The sequence below is a fragment of the Phyllostomus discolor genome, chromosome 14 (genome assembly GCF_004126475.2).
Source record: "Phyllostomus discolor isolate MPI-MPIP mPhyDis1 chromosome 14, mPhyDis1.pri.v3, whole genome shotgun sequence".
In the NCBI taxonomy this organism is placed as follows: Eukaryota; Metazoa; Chordata; class Mammalia; order Chiroptera; family Phyllostomidae; genus Phyllostomus; species Phyllostomus discolor.
Genome location: NC_040916.2, coordinates 16791669 through 16811865, shown reverse-complemented (window position 1 = coordinate 16811865; position 20197 = coordinate 16791669). Strand labels below are relative to the sequence as shown.

Sequence of the window (20197 nt, the reverse complement as noted above, 5' to 3'; positions counted from 1 at the left end):
CAGAGTGATGGAGAAATAAGGGCAACTTGTTCTCTTCTCCTTAGGAAATGAAATCCCTCACTTCTTAGGTCCCTCTGGTCATCATTAATTGAAAACATTTTCTCAAGTTGGGTCACTGTGGTTGTGGGTGAAAGTTTTGGGTGGGTAGCTCTCTCTCTCCCCATGACACTGCGCAGCAAGACCTCATGTGGTTGGGAAAAGGGTGTTATCCTTAGAGATGGAAACCCAGACCCATGGAGGTGATGCTTGCTAATGTCCTCACCCTGCTTGGATGGCTGTGGGGGCTCCCTGAGGACACACACGGGGACCTGTTCACTTCGTGTCCTGGGGCCTGGCACACACCTGCTCCGGAGGGTGGAGAACAAAGCTTTCAAGCGTCCTCACGCCCGCCCACCTGTCTTCTCCCTCATCTCTCCCTGCCGCATTTGTGTTTCTCAGCCTCTGACCTGACCGTGGGCAAAATCTATGCGGCAATGATGATCATGGACTACTATAAGCAGAGTAAGGTGAAGAAGCAGAGGCAGCAGCTGGAGGAACAGGTGAAGATCAACAACTGTAGGGTGGGTGGGCAGATCCTGAGTCACACGAGGGCCCCTGAGGGATGGGCCTGTGCACCCCTGGGGCCCTGTGCCCTGCAGGTGCTTGGCAACAGAGGTGAGGGGCGCAGGGCCCAGGAACTTCCTGGGGTGAGGGGATTAGACATGCAGTGGGTCAAAGGTTTAAATGGTCAAGGTGTCAGCCACGCTCCCGTTTTACCCAATGACATTGCACTTTCTCCCACAATCACTTGAGTTCCTTTCTTCTAATGCAGAAAAACGCCCCCATGTTCCAGCGCATGGAGCCCTCGTCTCTGCCGCAGGAGATCATCGCCAATGCCAAAGCTCTGCCTTACCTGCAGCAGGAGCCCGCCGCAGGCCTGTGAGTAAAGCCGGAGTGCCCACGGCCTCTTGTTTGTGTTCTGTCACTCACGCCGGTGTGCGGGCCTAGAAGCCCACGGGCCAGGGACGGCTGAGAAGTGAGAACTCGGAGCCGAAGGGTCCTTTCTCTGCCACTGAGCAGGCAGGGCTGAGGGAAGAGCAGGCCGGCGTGGGTAGCACTGGGGCCAGCGCGCCAGACGGTGAGCGCCGAGAATGCGCAGAGGAGGGAAGGGCGCGTGGTCGAGTCACCACTTCACAAATGAAGAGGCTGGCGATTAAGAGGTTCAGTGGCCCAAAGCCATGTGGCTGGTAGGAAGCTGAACAGGAATTAAGTCATTTACTTCTAAGTCTAGAACTGTCCCACTACACTGTATGTGAAATGAACAAAAGGAAGCTTAGATCAGGCAAAAAAAAACCTTTATTTTCTATACTGGCAGTGGGAACAAAACTCAAGGAATCTGCCGGTTCTTTTGAGTTGCAGGCCACAGCCCTGCTTGGCCGTGAGAGACCTACACGGCGTGCACACCTTCCCGTCTTCGGCAAGCAGGCGCTGGCAGCCAAGGGCGTGGAGCCCCTCCGCCCGTGGGAATGAGCTTGTGTGGTTGGGCTCGCCGAGGTCCTAGTTCCCAAGGAGCCCGTAGTCACGGGGACAAGCGCGGTAATTACCCGGGCAGTGAAATCCAGGGCTCGCGAGTGGGACCTCTGTCAGAATGCCATTTAGACTCTCACCATTAATTGCTTTCTGCCTGCGGTGCTGGAGACCTGTTTTGGAGGTCACAATCCAACGCGTTTGGAAGAAGAGGCCCAGAGTCATGACCAAGGCTGTCAGTCATTTTAGCAAACGTTTGATGTGATGAGGTAGCAGCTGTAGACCCGCCTGTCTGCAGGAAACAAGTAGACGTTTCTCTCCGAGCCGTGCAGGAAGGAGGTGAGATTGCAGTGTGGGACCGCCTCACTGGAAGGACTAACGTTTTCCAAGGGTTCTTGGCCTAGAAATGGAGGACACCCCCCACGATTTGATCTGTTTTATCCACAATTTGCTACGCAAAATACCTTCCATCATAGGGTCACTCTATCTTCTCTCTCATGTTTATTGATTCACTTCCACATCGATTTGACCAATGTTTATGTGACCCAAAAGCTGGCTTAGGCACTGGGGATGCGGCAGTCAACACAACCCCAGTCCCTGGGGAGACGGATCTTGAAAAAGGAATGACGAGATTGATAGCGGTTAGTAGGCAGAAGGGTGGGTTATTGTGATGCTGTGTCGATAAGGGAAGAGGCACGCCTGCGTGGAGAGTGGGGGGTGGGGCTTGCCTGAGAAGTAACATGTACGTGAGACTGGAAGGCAAGCTCTCCAATGAAGGAAATGGGGCGGATTTAAGGACTCTGAAACTACGAGGACGGTTGGGGCACAGTTCATGGCGGTGGCAGGCGCAGAGCTCGGACGGCTAATAAGTCTCTTCTTCCCATTCTGTTGCACATCTGGTTTCCTACCAGATGTGAGCGTAGTGAGGGAAGACCCATCCGTCTGTCTCAGTCACCCCTGCACCCTCTGTGCAGTCTCTGCATGAACAATATAACACTCTAGAAACACAGGTGGTCCCGAAGCGGCAGCCTGCTGCGTCCCCATTCCAGGAAATGCACCAACGTCCCCTGGAACCTGAGTGTCATCCTCGACTCCTCCCTCCCTCCACGGAGCACATCAGTCACCAGAGCCACCCATTGCCTCTCAGGTCTGCTCTTCTCTCATCTCCATCCCGTGAGTCCAAGCCCCAGTCACTAATAATCGGCGCAACTGCAGTCACTTACTAAGTGCTGTCCTGTCTCTTGAATTGCTCCCCAATCCACCGGTGGACTCAATCCACCGGATGCACAAGTGGTCTCTGTCGAGTGCAGATCGGATCTTGTCGCTCTACTGCACAAAACCCCCATTATCCTTGGATGGAACAGAACTTCTGCATCCTGCTTGGAGTGCCCCTATGCTTCGGTGATTAACTACAGGTCTGATTAGGGACAGGAGAAACAAAAGCAGTCTGATCTGAGTGCCTGTGAGAGGGAGAGCTGACCAGTTCAGGCAGGAGAGAGATTTCCTTAAGGAAGTGACTTTTGATCTGAATTTTGCAGGATGAATTCAAAGTAACAGAAAAGTTTTTCAGGGGGCAGTTTTGAAGCAGAAAGAAGTCTGCCATGTTCAGTGACCTAGAGAGAGTCCCCTGGGTCCGGGATGCAAGGAGCGAGGGCTGTAAAGCAAGCGAAGGCTGGTGAGGCGAGAAGGGCCAGGTCACAAGAGGCGGCCGTGTTCCGGATCCTGGACTTGGAGCCAGACCGTGCGTCTGAAGCAGGAGGTCAACGTGGTGACCTCTGTGAGGCTGCTCCGTGGTTCCAGGGGTCCGCTCTACCTACTGGGACTTCTCTACGGGCTAATGATGCATTTTCTGTAGGACACAAGGGACCCGTTTCTTACAATAGCAGTGCTCACCCCATTCCCAGTGGTTCTCAGGAGAAGGCACATGGAGGAAGACCATGGACACTTAAGTTCCAGATCGCTCTGCAGCCATTGTGAAAATTCAGCTCACGCCCTTCCTGGGAGCAAAGGGACAGGTTGGCGGGGGCTCTGCCGTTCAGCTCTTTCCCTGTGACCCCAGCAACTTGCACCTGTGGGTTATTTTGGAGTAACTGGCGATCCTTACTCAGGTCTCGGATTTTCACTGGTGTCATTAACCACAGACGCAACTACGGAATGATGGCCTCCCCGGCCCCTCTTCCCACGATCAGGAAGTTCTTTCCCGAGCAGGTCAGAGGGTGCCTGTTGGCCAGGGAATGCCAGCGGCAGCCACGTCTTTGGGGAAGATTGGCTGACTCTCTCCCCTCACCAGCCCCGCGGGTCCCGTTGGCTGAGAGTGTCTGCAGGTACCGAATTGTGGCTTAGTAACAGGCATCCTGTGACAGCTCTCCATCCCTTTCACTCAGAGCCCTCTGCCCAGAGAGGGTCACCTCCTCGCCACCACTTCTGAAACCATCCCCCCAAGTTCATGAACCCGCAGGCACAGTGTCTGAACACAGACATTTCAGTGAGTGTTCATGGCATCGAATTGTTTAGTTGGGCCAGGGATGTTGGCACAATAAAGCCATATTCTTACGGAGTGTGGAGGAAATTTTTTAAAAGACCGGGACTGCTTAATATTTAAACAAACTGTTCAGTGTTTAAAGTATGGCATTTTTCCGCCCAATGGGGAAACCGAGCAGAATCCAGTTTGCCATCTAGCACGGGTCTTCCATATGGCTGAGTGTGACAGATGATATCATTCGTCACAGATGTGTTAGTCACCAGCCGAGTGATGAATGGTTCCAAGTGCAGGTTGAAAACAGTGCGTTCTTTTTATTCCGGTGTGTGTTGTTAAATTCTTTCTGTTCCAGGGCCAGCTACCTGTAAGGTACATGCCAGCCGAGACCGAAGGGCGTGGGCCTGGCTGGGAATTGGTAGTGGCAGCAGCGACCTGCCACTCTCTCTCTCCCTGCTTCTCTCTCATGCGCGCATGACCTCTGCATTCGGCGTTGCTTTTCAGGAGTGGCCGGAGCGGGTACCCTTCGATGAGTCCGCTCTCCCCGCAGGAAATATTCCAGCTGGCATGCATGGACCCCGCCGACGACGGGCAGTTCCAGGAGCAGCAGTCTCTGGTGAGTGGGCGAGTCCCAGGACGTCAGAAGAGTTCCCTGGTGTCCCGACCCCTCCCACTCCGCCCCAGATTCGATTCCACCGGGAAAACCCTTCCTGGTAGTGCAGCCAATGACCGAGGGAGGGTCTTGCTGTCCCCCTTCCACTGCTGTTTTTCCTGTTATGACAAATGCTTCCCCTTCAGGTTTTACAGTCCCAGGGGTCCCTTAGCTGTTGAAAGGATTTATGCTCCTTCAGGCCGAGCCCCCCTCATTTATGCCCTTGAGCATCGTAAAGTCTCGCCCTTGGTGAGGAGCTTTAGGATGAGTCATCGTAGAATGAGTGGCACCAGCCGGGCAGCCTGGCGGAGACAGGGGTGGCTTGGGGAACCCAGGACGGCCTCCCCACACCAGCCCAGTAGTGATCCCCCTCCTCGGACAACCCGCGGGTAGTGGCCGCTGCCCACTGGAGAACAGAAAAACCCCTGCCTCTGCTCTATGCAGGTTCAGGCAGATGGACCTCACACAGCTGTGGCCAGAAGGGCCAGATACAGTCTAAGAAATCCCTAAAAATCACTTTCCTGAGCCTGAAGTTTTTCATTAGCATAAATGGTGAAATTCATGAAAAACCTACTGAGTCTACTTGCAGCTTGACAAAGAGAGGACAGACTAAACGTCAGGTTTTGCTAAATACACAGCGGAACCACGATTCCCAAAGATGACGGACTTTACGCACCATTGTTCTTCATTCAGGAGCCACCAAGCTCCCTCCCGAGCTTCTAATGCAAGCTAAGTGTTCATTGGCCCAGAGACAAAAAGACAAAACCCAACATTTGCCAAAGTCCAGATTGACAGCTTCTGCTGAGTTCCCTGGCACTTGACTATAATTCCTCTGTGTTCTTCTCTCCCGTTCATTTCTCTCCTGGCCCCTCCCCACTGCTGCTGTGTACCCCAGAGCCGCCCTGAGGTGGAAGGGAGATGTGGGTCTGTTTGTGGGATGCATGTCTGATGGAATGGGTGCCAGGCAGAGGGGGCAAAACATTTCAGTAGCGCAAACAAATGGGTGGTTCCTCTCCTGTAATTGCTGAGTCAAGGGATTATGGGATCGTGCATGGCTGTGCTGGGAGACAGCTAGGCCACGCACTCCCACCGTGAGTGCCTGAGGACGTTCTGGGTAAGCTGAGTAGGAACCCGTGCAGGAATTCTCTGAGGACCTGAGCGCCAAGCCCCAGGGAGTAGTTGGTACAGATAGCTTGGTTCTGAAAAAGGGCCTCCTCTCAGCATATTAAGGCTTGCCTGGTGGGGAAAATTCTCAATAACGTGTCCTTTCTTTCACAGGGAGATTTCTTTATCATACCATCATTTCTGCGGGTTCCCCAGGGCTGAGCCGTAGTGCAGGACTAGTCGGATCTGTGTTCATCTCGTTGTCAGTACTGGTGTCTGTGCTTCAGGTGTCAGCCTGTGCTACACACTCACCACTGTGTGCTCCTGCCCATCCCTCGGGGGCCTGCTCTGCACGTCCTGAGGCGTGGCCGTGGCCGTGACTTGTGTGCCTGTAAGGAGTATGTGCATGTGTGTGTCTTGCACCACCTCTGACACCTGTAAATACAGTGTTGTTGCCACACGTGTTTTGAGTCAGACTCGCACACTCTGTGAAGCACACACTGCAAACGCCAACTCCCCCAACTGCACGTGTCACGGGTCCTGGGACAGAGGCCCTCCTGTTGACACCGGAATCCACTCAGCCCAATGGTCATGGAGGCTGGCTTTCAGCAGCACCCCACTCACACTCCGACATCCTTAGAATATCATTTCCTAAAATATAAAACAGCTTTTCTCCTGGTGTAATCTCCAGATGTCAGAGTTACTCCTGGGTGTCTTTGTTTGGTGGCCGATGTGAAATTTCCAAGGCAGGGACACAAGCTCTCTCTGTAGCTCGCGCACACTTGCCAAACTGACCTTCTCTGACCAGGAAAAGGACGTGACAGGGTCGGACAGGACACTGGGGTATTTACACCAACCTCCTAACGCCCCAGAGTGGCGCGGTGAGTGCGCCGGCCACTGCCCACATGTGGCGACCGAGGGCCCGCAGCGGGGCAGGTCCAGACTGAGATGGGCTCCCCGTGGAAGATGCATGCCCAGAGCAGATGTCTCATCTTTTACATTGACCACACATTGACATGAAACCACTAAAAAGTTTCCTCTTTTTAAGTGTAGTTACCAGGAAACTGGGAATTACATAAGCGGTGTGCGTTACATCCCTGTTGTGCCGTGCCGGGCTCGAGTGGCCCTGGCAGATGGCCGCCCACCACAGTGTTTTGGTTGATTCCAATCATGAGAAAACTCTTTGCTCATAAGATCATGTATCTTAAAGTTTTCAAAAATGCATTTGACAGCAGATATTGCTCACTTTCCTCAGAATACTGGTTTTCATATAATTGGTAAATGGCCTCTTGAAGTTAAAAGAATAAACCCAACACTACCAACTCTCAAAAAGTACACTTCACATAACTAAAAAGTCTTATGACCCATAATGTTTACAAAACTATAAAATCTGAAGCATTGCTTCATGATAAAGTTTACCCCTCAATCCCAATTAGAGCGTTCTGTGTGAGACATCTGGTATACCACATATCTGCACATAGACACACACACATAGTAGACCTTAAAGATGCAACTCTCTCTTCCAAAAGCCATTCTTGGTATGGAGGAGGCAGAATCATCCACTGGAAATGAAAAGCAATGAGCTGGAACCAAGTCCCACAAGCTTGGCTGTGTTTATTTCCAGGAGCCAGAGTTTAGTGAATTAAAAAGCGCGCAACCCTCTAACCATGGCATCTACCTTCCTCCGGACACCCAGGAGCATGCGGGATCTGGGAGGGCATCCTCTTTGCCACGCCTGACTGTGGATCCCCAGGTAAAAAGCAACCACCTACCCTATGCAGTGGCATCCTGGGCTGTATTGCATTGGTGGGTTATGAAAAAACATCTGATGTTTCCAGGTGAGCCTTTGACTTGCCCCACCCCTTCCCTATGAGCAAAACCTGGCTCTCCAGCCTCCTCTGCAGAGCCTGCTCCTCCACGGTGTGCTTGCAGTGAAGCCCTAAGCAGACCAGCCTAGCCAGCTAGATGGCATAGTTCCACCCAGATGGGCTCAACATCCTCAAGACTCAGCTAGCCTTGCAAGAAATATTTCCCAGGATTTCCCCTGTGCATTCCTCCTTCCCTTTTTCCTTTCCTGGCCCCTCAAGCACATATGTAGGCAGCTACTTAAACACACACAGCTCGGTGTCTGGACTGTCTTAATCAGTGCTGGCCACGCCTCATTTCTTTGTCTGTTTTCCTGGCTGCTTTTTTTTTTCTTTGTCTGTCTTACATTAAGTTTTGACAGAGACAACAAGTTTACATGGATCTGTTTTTAACATCTGTAAAATCAAAATGCCCAAGTTTAAGACGGGGCTGGGGTGGGACGGATGATGGAGAACAACGTGTTCTTGGGAGTTGCTCGGTTTCAAGGTCTCTGGAGCTCTGGTGCCATGGGACAGGCCGCCTCTGGTGGGGGCAGAAGCCAATGCCGTGCTGCTTTCCTGGCGTGGGCGTTTGGGCGGTTGCCCTCCCACATTTCAAAGTAGCTCAAGGTTCCCTGCAGGTGCCAGCTGAGTCCCCATGGTAGGTGGCTCTAGGGGAAGCCCTTACTGTACACTCAGCTGCTCGCTGTCCTGGGCATGAAGAGAAGACCCCAGGCCAGTCCCAGGGACCTAAAGACCTAACACAGAGACACTTTCTGCAGCAGCCTCCTCCAGCGGAGGTCTGAGCCAGAGGGATTTGAGGGTGATTCCAGTTTGCTATTTGCAACAATCTCAGCCCCACTGCTTTTTTCTTTTAGAGCTGCTCAGGGACTAACCCCTACCTGTGTTCCTCTGCGGGCTCCCATTTGCAGGTGGTGACAGACCCCAGCTCCATGAGACGTTCCTTCTCCACCATCCGGGACAAGCGTTCCAACTCCTCCTGGTTGGAGGAGTTCTCCATGGAGCGCAGCAGTGAAAACACGTACAAGTCCCGTCGCCGGAGTTACCACTCCTCCCTGCGGCTGTCGGCCCATCGCCTGAACTCGGACTCGGGTGAGGCGCTCTGCCCCGTGGGCTCCCGCCCTGCCGGGCTGACAAATCTCTGGAAGAGAATGCAGAAAAGGGGTGAGGGCGGTGGAGGAGGGGAGAGTGCTCCTTACCTGTGGGGGTCCCGTAGCTGACTCACACCCCGAAACAGGCCCCTGAGCTTGCTTCCTTCTAGAGTAGGGCTCTAGGCAGCGTGACAGCTGAGAGTCTCAGACGGCCTGCAGAACTCCCGGGCTCCTCAGGGAGGTCTGCGACCCCCCGAGCAGGGGCTGGGCCCCAACCACCAACTCCACTGTGAACCAAACGGTGCTCCCCGGAAAGGTTTGGTGTAGTGGAGGGTTTTGTTTATTTTGCTAGATGAAGAAACAAAGATTAAGAACGCAGCGACTTCCCATATCACAGGCCCAATAAGTGGCAGAAGTGAGACTAGAACTCAGGTCCTTTGCCTTGGGTCCCAGTGTTCTTAGCCTGGCATTATGTCCACAGTGCCATTACTCAGTGTACGGCAACTTCTTAATTCCCTTCTGCGAGCACCGTCCTCCCCCTAAAAGTTGCACACCCACGATCAGGACATGGAGAATTCCTGGGCCACATTCTTCACGAAAGTTCTAAACTGTGCATTAGCGTACACGGAAGCACAAGAGACTCGAGTACAGCCTTTGACACGTGGGTGTCTTTCCAGTGGCTACTTGTACACTCACCTGGTCACGCAGGGGGACCCTGTGGCCTTTCTCTTCTGTCTCCCTCTTAGACCACCCGCTGATGTGGGTGGAGAAGCCGGGGTCTTCAGGGGCTGGGTCCCAGGCTCCGAGGCTTACTCCTCGGTGGCCAGTCCGGGCTGCGTTGTGATTGGCTGTCTCTGTCATCTCTCACAGGCCACAAGTCCGACACACACCGCTCAGGGGGCAGAGAGCGTGGCCGATCGAAAGAGCGAAAGCACCTTCTCTCCCCCGATGTCTCCCGCTGCAACTCAGAGGAGCGAGGGACCCAGGCTGACTGGGAGTCCCCAGAACGACATCAGTCCCGGTCTCCCAGTGAGGGCAGGTCACAGACCCCCAACAGACAGGTGAGCCCTGCGGAAAGACAGGAAAGGGTGGTCACTAATGGTGGTTGCACAAGGGGGGCCAGCCAGCAGCCACACAGACCTCGGTCGGGCAGGAAAACACACCCACTGTGCACAGAGCTTAGCTGCCGAATGCCGCACACCCTGATACAAAGTCACAGAAAACCAGACAGTCCCCCAGAAAGACGGCGGTGCCTAGAGGTCATTCCACTCTGGCCCTCAGGTACAAAGTCACAACAAGTAAGTTCACAACTGTCTCCGCCAAATAAGTTCCTGGGTCAGGCCCACGTGCCCTGGTGGGAATGGTGACTCACCTCTCAGCACAGGCTTCCTGAGTCAGATGGATCCAAGTTCATTTCCCTAGCCGCCAGCCACCCCACAGGAACACACCCTCTCTTCTTCCGGCCTGCGCCTAAGAAACAACTCCCGGGAAACACCGCGGGCCCTGCGTGCCTCCCCACAGTTCTCTGAGCCCAGGGGGAGACCTGCTCAGCCACAGAGGGAAAAGGCCGCCGGGGCTTGGAAACTGAGGCCACGGAGAAGTTGACTGCCAGAGCAGTCGCTTTCGAGTTCTTAGCACAGAACAGAATCGCCTGTGGCCTGTTCACACTGCGCACCCCCGGCCCCTCGAGGATTCGGTTTCACTAGTGAGGCGGCTGGAAAGGGAGAGCCGGGCGTCTGCGTTTGGAAGGAGCTTTCCCCAGGACAGTTGGAGCAGGTGGCTCCAGTCACACACACCTTGAGAAACAGTCCCGGGGGCTCCGTTTGCCACACCCAGGCTCAGGGGCCCTCGGGAATAGCTGGGCAGGTGGTGTAAGGCCTGAACCGGCAGGCAGGGGCGGGGGTGCAGAAGCCTGGTGGCCCTCAGCAGGCACTAGGAGGCAGAGTGAGGTGCGGGAAGAGGGAGGCTGCCACTCCCTCAGACCCGCCCCCAGGCGGAGCGGCTCCGGGCATTTGAGCACCTTCTCAGCACTTTCCAGTGCTTCTTTCCAGTGCTTCTTTCCGTGGGTCATGTGTTACCTACCTGCGGAAATTTAAAAACTTTCACATACTCACAGCTGTAAACCTGCTTTTGCCCACCCCTGTATATGGAGCTTCCGGTGCCTTTGTCCCGTGGACCCACAGCACCTGGGGCCTGTTAGAAATGCACAGTCCCAGGCCTCCACCCCCATCTTCTGAGCCAGTGTCTGCAGTTTAGCGAGACTCCCAGGAACTCGCAGCCACAATAAAACTGGGCATGCCCTGGTCTGGGTGGTGCTGACTTCTCCTCTTCCTATAGCCCCCATGGGGGCTATAGGAGGTGAGTCACAGCAGAGGGGACGCCGGCTCAGACTCCCGGGGCTGGCGGTGTGGCCTGGCCCAGCCTCGTCTCACAGGCTGTCTCTCCTGCCGTACAGGGCACGGGTTCCTTGAGCGAGAGCTCCATCCCCTCCATGTCTGACACCAGCACCCCAAGACGAAGCCGTCGGCAGCTCCCCCCGGTCCCTCCAAAGCCTCGGCCCCTCCTCTCCTACAGCTCCCTGATCCGACACTCGGGGAGCACCTCTCCCCCCGCGGATGGCAGCGAGGGCGGCTCCCCGCTGACCTCCCAGGCTCTGGAGAGTGAGGACGCCGGCCTGCCGGAGGCCTCCAGGTCCCGGCACGCTTCGCACGGCCACCCCTCCCCGCAGCGCTACATCTCCGAGCCCTACCTGGCCCTGCACGAAGACTCCCACGCCTCGGACTGTGGCGAGGAGGAGACGCTCACGTTTGAAGCAGCCGTGGCCACCAGCCTGGGCCGGGCCAACACCATTGGCTCAGCCCCACCCCTGCGGCACAGCTGGCAGATGCCCAACGGGCACTACCGGCGGCGGAGGCGCGGAGGGCCCGGGCCAGGCACAATGTGTGGCGCTGTCAGCGACCTCCTGAGTGACACAGAAGAGGACGACAAGTGCTAGAGGCTGCTCCCCCCTCCGATGCATGCTCTTCTCTCACACGGAGAAAACCCAGACCGAGTTGGGAAGCCGGTGCGGCCCGGGGGGAGGAGGCGGGCAGGACAGCGTGCATTATCCGAGGAGGAGGAGGACGAGACAGAAGGCAAACCAGTCACACCCACCAAATTGCTTTACTTCCCTATGCAAGATGGGCACCGCCATAGTTCTGCCTCTCTGCTGGGGAAAGACGACACGGGAGCACGGAGGGCCATTCCCGTGGGAGCGGGGACGCCAGGACGGCTTTGCTTCCACTGCCCCTTCCCGCTCTTCCAGAAGCTGCAGAGGACTCAAGCTGGCCTGTGTCTCCGCCCATCGCCCTGCGAGGCCCGGAAGCCTTTCTGGCTCTTAACTGGGGGGTTGCGGAGATCCTCCGAGGGGAGTCCCCTCCCTCCCTCACCTGCTCCCCAGCCAGCACCATCGCCACCAGGCAGCTGCCTCTCATGGGCTACCCTGTGGCTTGCTTCCCCAAAGCAGCATAGACTGAGTTCAGGAGCATTGGACGCCAAGGGCAGGGGCAGGGAGGGAGGAAACACTGGCGAGGAGGGGTCAGGGTGCTGTGGCGGCCGCAGCAGCAGCCAGGGCTGGTCTGGATGAGCAAAGCCATAGCCCAGCCGCCCACACCGTGCAGGGAGGCTTGGAGAAGTAGAGAGCTGGCGGTGCTGGTGGGGGCAGGGTTGTCCCCACAGCAGGTGCTCCAGGTGTTCGGCCGAGGAGGTCCCCCAGGGTCCAGCAGCACTGGGAAGGGTGCTGGTTTAAGAGTCTGTACAACTCCCGTGGCCAGGGCACCAGCTGATGAGACTGGGGTCCGGCCTTAGGGCTGGTCTCGGGAGTCCTGCGGGCAGGGGCAGTGTGGCAGCAGCAGGACTCAGGCGGAGTCTGCTTTCCAACCAGAACAGGGTCGTGAAGGACGGGGACTGGAACGTCCTGACTGGAAGGCAGCGGGCCTCTGCCTGGCAGCAAGACCGAGCCAGATGCCCGGGGCCCAACCAGCCTTCCCTGCCGCTCCCCCAGGAGAACACACCCAGTGGGGACTTTGATAGAGGTGGGGCAGGCCAGCCCACCCAAACAAAAGCTTCAGGTACTGTCGGAGTTTGCTCAGGACCTCCTGTGAGGGGAGCCCTCCGCCCCAAGCTTCTGCAGCTACTTTGTGGTTGAGCGTTGTGTCTGGAGCCTTTAGAGGGGATTAGTGATATACCTCAGTGAGACCTGGGCCGGTCGTTCCAGTGAAGCAGGCTCTGGCGCGGCCTTGTTCCACACCGAGCGACAGCCTGGGGCCCTGACTGTCGCCAGGGCCATACCTGCGCTCTGCCCCTTCCCCGAGTAAGAGCTGAGCAGAAGACAGCCTCAGGGTATCCTTCCTGACCCCCGAAGCTCGAAAGTATTGAAAAAAAGAGCCCTTACTTGGCAAATCCGTATAATTGTCCATTTGGTGGAACCCATCGCTGTCTGTATCTGGTGGAAGTGCACTGTCCCCTTAAGCCCCTCTGCAGTCCCCCGGCACCGTCACAGTGGGTGGCAGGGTCCCCTTGCTCAGCCAGGAGTGGGTGGGGCCTGCTGCTCAGAGGCCCCCACAGGAAGACGCGGTGGCCCCTGGACCACGGACGCAGTGGGTGCGCACTCCTCCTCCGGCGCAGACCTGCTTCTTGGGTCGGAGCAGCCAATGACTGTTACTTTTCCTAGAAAGAGCCTCCGTTTTGTTGCCCTTTTCTTTTTTTTTTTTTTTTTGGTTGAAATAGAAATAAGGCATTGCCACATCAGCTCTAAGAAGCCCAATTCAAGCCTGTGGTTGCAGATTCATTTATCATGGCCCTGCCTTCTTGTCTAGGTATTGATGGGGCCTCACAACCCACGGTCTGCCCCCAAACCAAAGTAGCCCCAGGGCAGGGGAACCACTGAGGCAGAGAGAAAGGCCCACCCATCTCAGACCCTCTTCCATTTCCTCTCCCACTCAGCCCGTGGGCTCAGGAGTAGCTGGGAAGGTGACCAGGAGGAAGCGATGCGCCGATCCTAGCAGGCACGGTTGTTACATAAGACTCTGACGCTGGGCTTGGACGGTTCGAAAGGTTTCCTCTGCTCTGCGTCATTTCACGCCAAAGTGTTGCTAGGGGCAGCTTTTGTGTGCACGAAATTGCTTTCTTCCACCTGGGAAATGCAGCTTTCGCTAGGCCAGGCCTACAGCAGGCTGACATTCTGAGCCCACGAGTCTGTCACATTGTTTGGAGAAAGGGAATTGAAGCTGTTTCAACCTGAGCGGGCAGAGCAATTAGCGGAGATGGAATGTGCTGCCAACAGCATTACAGACACGAGACTTACTGGGCCAGGAAGCCCTCCCGGCCCCCTGAACACCTTAAACTCACATACACACACCCACCCCGGCACGAGAGTCCCGAATGCAGTGGCAGAGAGCACCACAGATGTGGCCCCCTAACCCACCACCCGCATTTTCTAGTTCCAATGAACTTACGACCTCTCTTATTCAACTCACCGTGAGCGAGAAATCAGGTTTCCTATCTCGTGGCCTGCATTTGCCCTTTGATGCCAGAAAATAAAAGAATTTTCTGCCAAGTCACGGAACTCATGATCATGGTCATCTTCTGACAGTTTCCTTCAGCCTCTAAATGAACATGAACTCCAACCTTCCCTCAGATAATCAGCCAGGATATTCCAAGACACCGGATTCTGCCTCTTTGCTTCCCCACGAAGAGGCCCCTTCGGATGTCCAACCCGACAGAGGATGGCGGCCACTGTGCATCACGCAGCACGACGCATTCGGCCTAGGTCCCTTCCAAAGAACCCTTCGCTGGAAGTCTGGTTTCCCTCTCTCATACGAGAGGTAAAAGGTGGGGGCGGGGCGCCCCGGACTCCCGGCAGGCCGTCAGACACGGGGATGAGCTCTAGACTCCGGATCACAGCTCCCTCTCAGCCGTGGTCAGGAGACCTTCACCCGCACCACACGGGGATGGCGGCCCGTTCACTCTTCTAGCAGGAGAATCCGTTTCTACCCTGGGCTTCCCCACTCAGCGTCCCTGTGGGGTCCTGACATCACTGAGAACATTTCTCCGAAGCTGAACCCCAGACGTCTGGGCTTTTCCCTCCCTTGACTCTGAGGCCACACAGGGGAGACTCCACGTGCCCCACCGCCGCCAGTGTCCCCTTCCCCACACGCACCCACCCCGCAGCCAGCCAGTGGGATGCACCGCGGAGCGCGCTGTTCTCCGCCCCGGCCTTGTCTCGCTGCATGCTGACACCGACTCGGCCCCCAAGATGGCGAACCTGCCCGAGCCAAGCTTATTTGCTGACCTGCCTGCCTCGGCTGTCCTCACTGCTGCCGGACGATGCTTTATCCTCACGAAAGACAGTCGGGAGCTCCCCAGGTGATGCGAAACGGTGTGAGGTGCTGGACCGTGGGGGTGTGTGGGGAGTGAGTGTGACATGTCCGCGAGACTCAATGAAAGCCCACTGCAAGGAAATCGGGCCTCTGGGCATAATGGAACAAAATTTAATAATTTTGTTTTTTACAGAACGTTCTCAATTTTTCATTACATCCTGTTTGTAAAGCCTGCTCTGGATGTCTCATTTTTTTGGACAGAGTATTTCTGTAGCGGGTTGAGCCAGGGATAAGTTGAGAGAGTCTTCCATTTCTCAGCCTACCTACAATATATTATTTATAAGTATTATGAGGTCGTATAGGAAAGGCAGGCAAGGGGCAGGGAGTAGGGAGTCCACCCACCGTGCAGGGATTCTGTGAGACTTGAGGGTTACGGCGCTTTGCTGTTTTTGTCAGCTTTATGTGTGTGGTGTGTTGAGACCCCCAAAGGTCTGGCACCCGTGTGCACGAAGAGTCATGGGGGTGGGCTCCTCCACGGCAGCTCCTCGCCCTGCCGTGTGTCCTCCCCAGCACATCGAGGACCTCGTGACACAGGAGAGAGGGCAAGAGTGGACCCCTTGCAGACGGCCAGTCAGGGCATAACTGTTCAACTCCAGACAAGAGCCCCACAGAGAGTCAGGTCCAGGTTTAGACAACAACGCATCCACACGGAGACACTCATTTTAACAAAAGCCAAACGACACGAACTCAGGAATTACAGCCTAACGGATCCATGAAGTGACCCAAGGAGACTCCACGCGAATCAGCACTGCCTGCATTAGCAGCTGTGCCTTTCTGGGTTTTGTTGGTTCCTCTGAGCTGCCTCGTACAGCATAGCCAGGGCTCACCCGACAGAGCAGCAGCCGAGGCTCCTCTGCTGGCTGCAGTCAACGGGCTCCGCCACGGACTGCAGGGGTGGCGGATCTGCTGCCAGCAGCTGCTGCTCCCCCAGCCACAGAAGGTGGACATACCGCTCTCTCGGGGACAAAGGACTAGGAACACAAACACCTATCTTTGTTTCTGATGGCCATCTTTTTCTTCCCTTGAACCCTTTCTGCTCTGCCCCTCTGTGGCTTATGCGCCCCAGCAACATCCCTGTAAGCCAAAGACAACAGATTCCTAGATGGTCCCAATGACCCGAAGGGCCTGGGGAGCTCTTAACACAGCTCGAGCCAGGCAGCTGAGAATTGAGAGTGGGACTCCCAGCAGAGGCCAGAACCGCACTGCCGCGCAGGCGGCCCCCACAGCGCCCCCTACTTCCGTAGTCGTGCTGCCTTCTGCTCCCTTTCCCGTGCTGAACACAGGGGGCTGGGGTCTTGACCTTCTAAATGCAAAAACAGGTTTTATAATAAGCCATGCTACTATGTAAATACATCATGGAAGTTTGAATCCTTATTTCTGGGAGTTTGAGAGAGTAGATCAGGTGAAAGGAGGTAAGGAGGTTTACATTTATTTGGGTTTTTTTGTTTGGTTGGTTGGGTTTTTGGTAACAGATCTGTTCTGGAACAGCAGAGGCTGGCTGTGCCCCGCAGTGTTTCTGAATCAGCCTCGCTCTGGGAAGTGACCTTTGTCGCGTGCACTGATGCGATGTGATAGCCGAGGGAAAAGTCTGAGGCTCCACGGTGCCAGCTCCCTCTTCTCTCGGCTCTCCTCTCATCTTGCTCCTCCTCTGCCTGTTCTCCTGCCCCTGCCTCTTTGTCTCTTCTCCTTCTAGGCACTTGATGTACCATCTAGACCCATGCAAAACGGCCTCAAAACTTCAGTGAAAGCCAAGGAAACAATAGCATGAATATGGAATTTTTTTTCAGGACATTTTTAACCCCTAAGTACAAAATTTATGTCTTGAGAAGGTCAAACATTTTAAAAACAGTGTAGCAATGGGGTAAATGAAAATTATTGGGAGCCCAAAGATAAATTCTATTCCAGCCTCCTACAGGGACTTGGGCTCTGCAGCCGGGGTGCGCCCTCTCTCCCGCTTTCTGTGGTCGGTCGGGAGGTTGAAACGCGATGCTCGCCTCGCTGGTGGCTGGGTCACCGTGTTTGTAAGTTAGTAAGTCATCAGTTACAGCTCTTCGTCTCCACACATCAATTTGGGGGGGGGGGACCCTGAAACTATGTTGCATGGAACCTGAATCCAGGATTTGCTCTGTCACACTCTATTCTGCCTATTTTCCCTTCTTCATCTTCGTAGCTTTCTAAAAAGAACAACCACCCAGACTTTTTTTTTCTAAGTGCAGGAAGGAAGCGGAGTTTTCAGGCCCAGGCCTTCCCACCGTCTTCTCTCGGTGGCCACGTAAACCAGCCTCGGATCCAGCACCCGCACGCTCACGCCCAGGCTCTCCACAAGACCCCTCCTCCCCGTCGGTGGGGGAGTCTGAATAAGGCCCCCCCCCACCCCCACTCTGCCATCTCGGAGACAGGAGTGGCTTCCTCTGTGCTCTGGACTCAGACCCCAGAATCTGTACCAGGGAGTGCCGCTCCTCCTCGGTCCCCTCAGAGGAGGGCCCCCCAGATGAAAGCAGGCTAAGTCAGACAAGACTGCCGATCTGAACCTGACCTTACTCGGTGACTCCGTCTCCCTCCCGGCGTTCCGACTTCTTACAGCAACGGTCCACGCTGCACTGCCACTCCAAGCCAGTTTGTTAGAAATCTTCACAGAGGACGAGCAGGAAAAATACTCTCCAAATTTTCAAAGTGCCGTTAATCAGTTTTTTTAAATAAAGGTAACATGAAGTGAGGGCTAAAACAACGTAATCTAACTGCCAATTAAAGTATACAGTCGTCCTGATCTTTGCTACACTTGCTATGGAGCTGTATAACGCTAAGCAGATTCCAGCAGATCTAGTGAAAACATAGGTATTGAATTTTAATGGCTCCCAACAGGGATACACACTCAGCCTACAGGCCAGACTTCAATCAGTGTTTTTCTATCTTGGCGTTTTGTGGCCGAGCCAAAATTTATACAAAGCCGCCCTAAGTGCTGCAGTGGCAGAGGAACCTCCCTCCCGGCGACATTAGAGAGCAGTCCAGCTCCACTCGAGCTGAAGCCAAGATCTGGAACTCGCCCAGAAAAACAGAGGCAGGAGAAAAACCTCACGCACCAAGTGTGTGTGTGGCGTTTCGTAGCCGGGACAACCGGGGCAGAGACTAGGAAAACAGCCTGTGGCACAAAGACAGGGCTGAGGTGCAAAATGCCAGCTCGTCCCAGGAAGAGGAAGACTTCGGGGTGTGCAGTCACAACCTGGGGTCCTCTTTTGACCGGATCACGGTCAAGTTGTTAGCATGATACTAGATTCAGGGGGGTTCTTTCCATTACAGTCACCTAGGGTGGGGATTTAGAGGCCTCAGAGGCTTAACAGATCTCTGGAAAACTTTCCCAGATCTGGGAGATGGAGAAAAAGGAGGTTCTTGCTGTAAAGTAGCCAGAAGACAATCTCTGTGACCTGAGCAACTCTTTGAGACAGTCGTGCCAGTCGTGGAGCGAGGACGCTGACTTTCCTGGTGTTTGTCACAAGCACCGTGGGAGAAGGGAGGGGCAGGGGGGGAACAGGGCATGAGCTGTATTAGAAATAGATTTCAGACGCTGCAGGGCCCACCGGTACTAGTCTCAAAGGAGGACACTGCAGGGAGGGAGAAGACAGAGTGCCCGGGCCGTGCTCTGTCCTTTGGGACAGAAGGTCAGGCCATTCCCTCCTTGGTTTGCTCTTAGAGGATGAGCATGTCAGTGGAATCTAGGGAAACTGGGCGCTCTGCCTCTGGCTGTGAAAACGCTGCCACCCGCATTACAAAACACACGGTGAGTCAAGGCGCATGAGACACTTCCCAAACAGGCAGCATCCGCCCCGCGCTGCGCCAGCCTGCTGCCCCCGCGCTCACCACGTGGGAGCCACGGGCCCGGGGCGCCCGCCCAGAGCGGCCGTGCGTCTCTCCTCCAGCCGGAGCTCAGCGCTGCATGTTGACCAGGTGGATATTCTGTAATATAAATGCTCTTTTGGATCCAAACGGAACACCCTTAAAAATAAAGATGAACCACTAGAATGTGTTTTGGGAGGGGGTCAAAGAAAAGAATAAATAAAATCTTGTAAAGAATTGATCGGCCTGCTGCCCCTCACTTACTCGAGTTTGCCCCCGAAGGAGGGAGTGAGCACTGGGGCGAAGCCTGCCCGGACTCTCGCGGTAAGTGGTTCGCTGGGGGAGGGGGGGCCGGGGCGGGGGGCGGGACCCCGGCTCAGCCCAGCCAGTGAGGAGGAATCCCAGAGGTTCTCAAATATCCAGGGACATCCCAGAGCTGGAAAATCTTCTTTCATCGACTGTGTCCTTGTTTTGAGGAAAGAAAACAAAGAAGGCTCCGGACAAACTGGTTGCTTGAAATAGTCCAGCAGATTTTCGGATTAGAAAAATACTGTCTCCAGGTGTGGGGTTTAAAACGGGCCACAGGATCTCTTTGTGGATCTTTGCAGATTGTGGGGCTTCGTAACAAGAGGCCCCTGCGCTGGAAGACAGGGAGGTCTGTGGGACACCGGCCTGGCTGCCGAGTTCAGGGAGGAGCGGACTCCCCGAGCCTTTCGGGAGATACAGCCCATTCTTTCCTCCCGCCTGTCACTCCTCATTTAGCCGTAATAGCTTCTTCAATGGAAGGAAGGAAGCCTGCATCCATGGGTCCCTTCGACCCTCCGTCAGAGAAAAACGTACTGCCTCCTTCTCCCTGGGGAAACCATATCTCCTCCTGCTCCCAGTGTTGGGCTTATTGTTGCAACGTGAATAATTCTTTTATCAATTTAATAAACTCCAGCACTCCAGGTAAATCTCTTTTCTGAAGTTGGCTTCCGAGATGGCTTCTGGAGCCCTAAGGTGGGATTTTCTTTGTAAGTAAGAATGTCCTTCTGATCAAAACCACCTAGCCCTGGCTGGTGTAGCTCAGTGGATTGAGTGTGGGCTGGGAACCAAAGTGTCCCAGGTTCAATTCCCAGTCAGAGCACATGCCTGGGTTGCAGGCCATAACCCCCAGCAACCGTACATTGATGTTTCTCTCTCTCTCCCTCCCTTCCCTCTCTAAAAATTAATTAATTACTTAATTTTAAAAACCACCTAAAATGTGGTGGGTT

At 55.0% G+C, this 20197-nt stretch overlaps 1 protein-coding gene and 1 long non-coding RNA gene across 3 annotated transcripts in view; one reads left to right on the top strand and one right to left on the bottom strand.

The window, feature by feature from the left end:
* Positions 1 to 18170, top strand: part of CACNA1E (calcium voltage-gated channel subunit alpha1 E) — a 410647-nt gene extending 392477 nt beyond the window's left edge. For both annotated transcript variants that reach the window (XM_036015954.1, XM_036015953.1), the window contains 7 exons: positions 439 to 539; positions 812 to 918; positions 4487 to 4598; positions 7363 to 7491; positions 8515 to 8695; positions 9565 to 9755; positions 11150 to 18170. In XM_036015954.1, coding sequence (XP_035871847.1) covers positions 439 to 539; positions 812 to 918; positions 4487 to 4598; positions 7363 to 7491; positions 8515 to 8695; positions 9565 to 9755; positions 11150 to 11689 — 1361 coding nt within the window. In that variant the 3' untranslated portion in view covers positions 11690 to 18170. The remainder of the gene's footprint in view (positions 1 to 438; positions 540 to 811; positions 919 to 4486; positions 4599 to 7362; positions 7492 to 8514; positions 8696 to 9564; positions 9756 to 11149) is intronic.
* LOC118498261 lies at positions 4313 to 6479 on the bottom strand. The gene is made up of 2 exons (XR_004900786.1): positions 5311 to 6479; positions 4313 to 4595 (listed from the first exon to the last, which is right to left on the bottom strand). It is a non-coding gene; the product is annotated as an uncharacterized LOC118498261 (long non-coding RNA).
* Positions 18171 to 20197: the final 2027 nt, after the last annotated feature.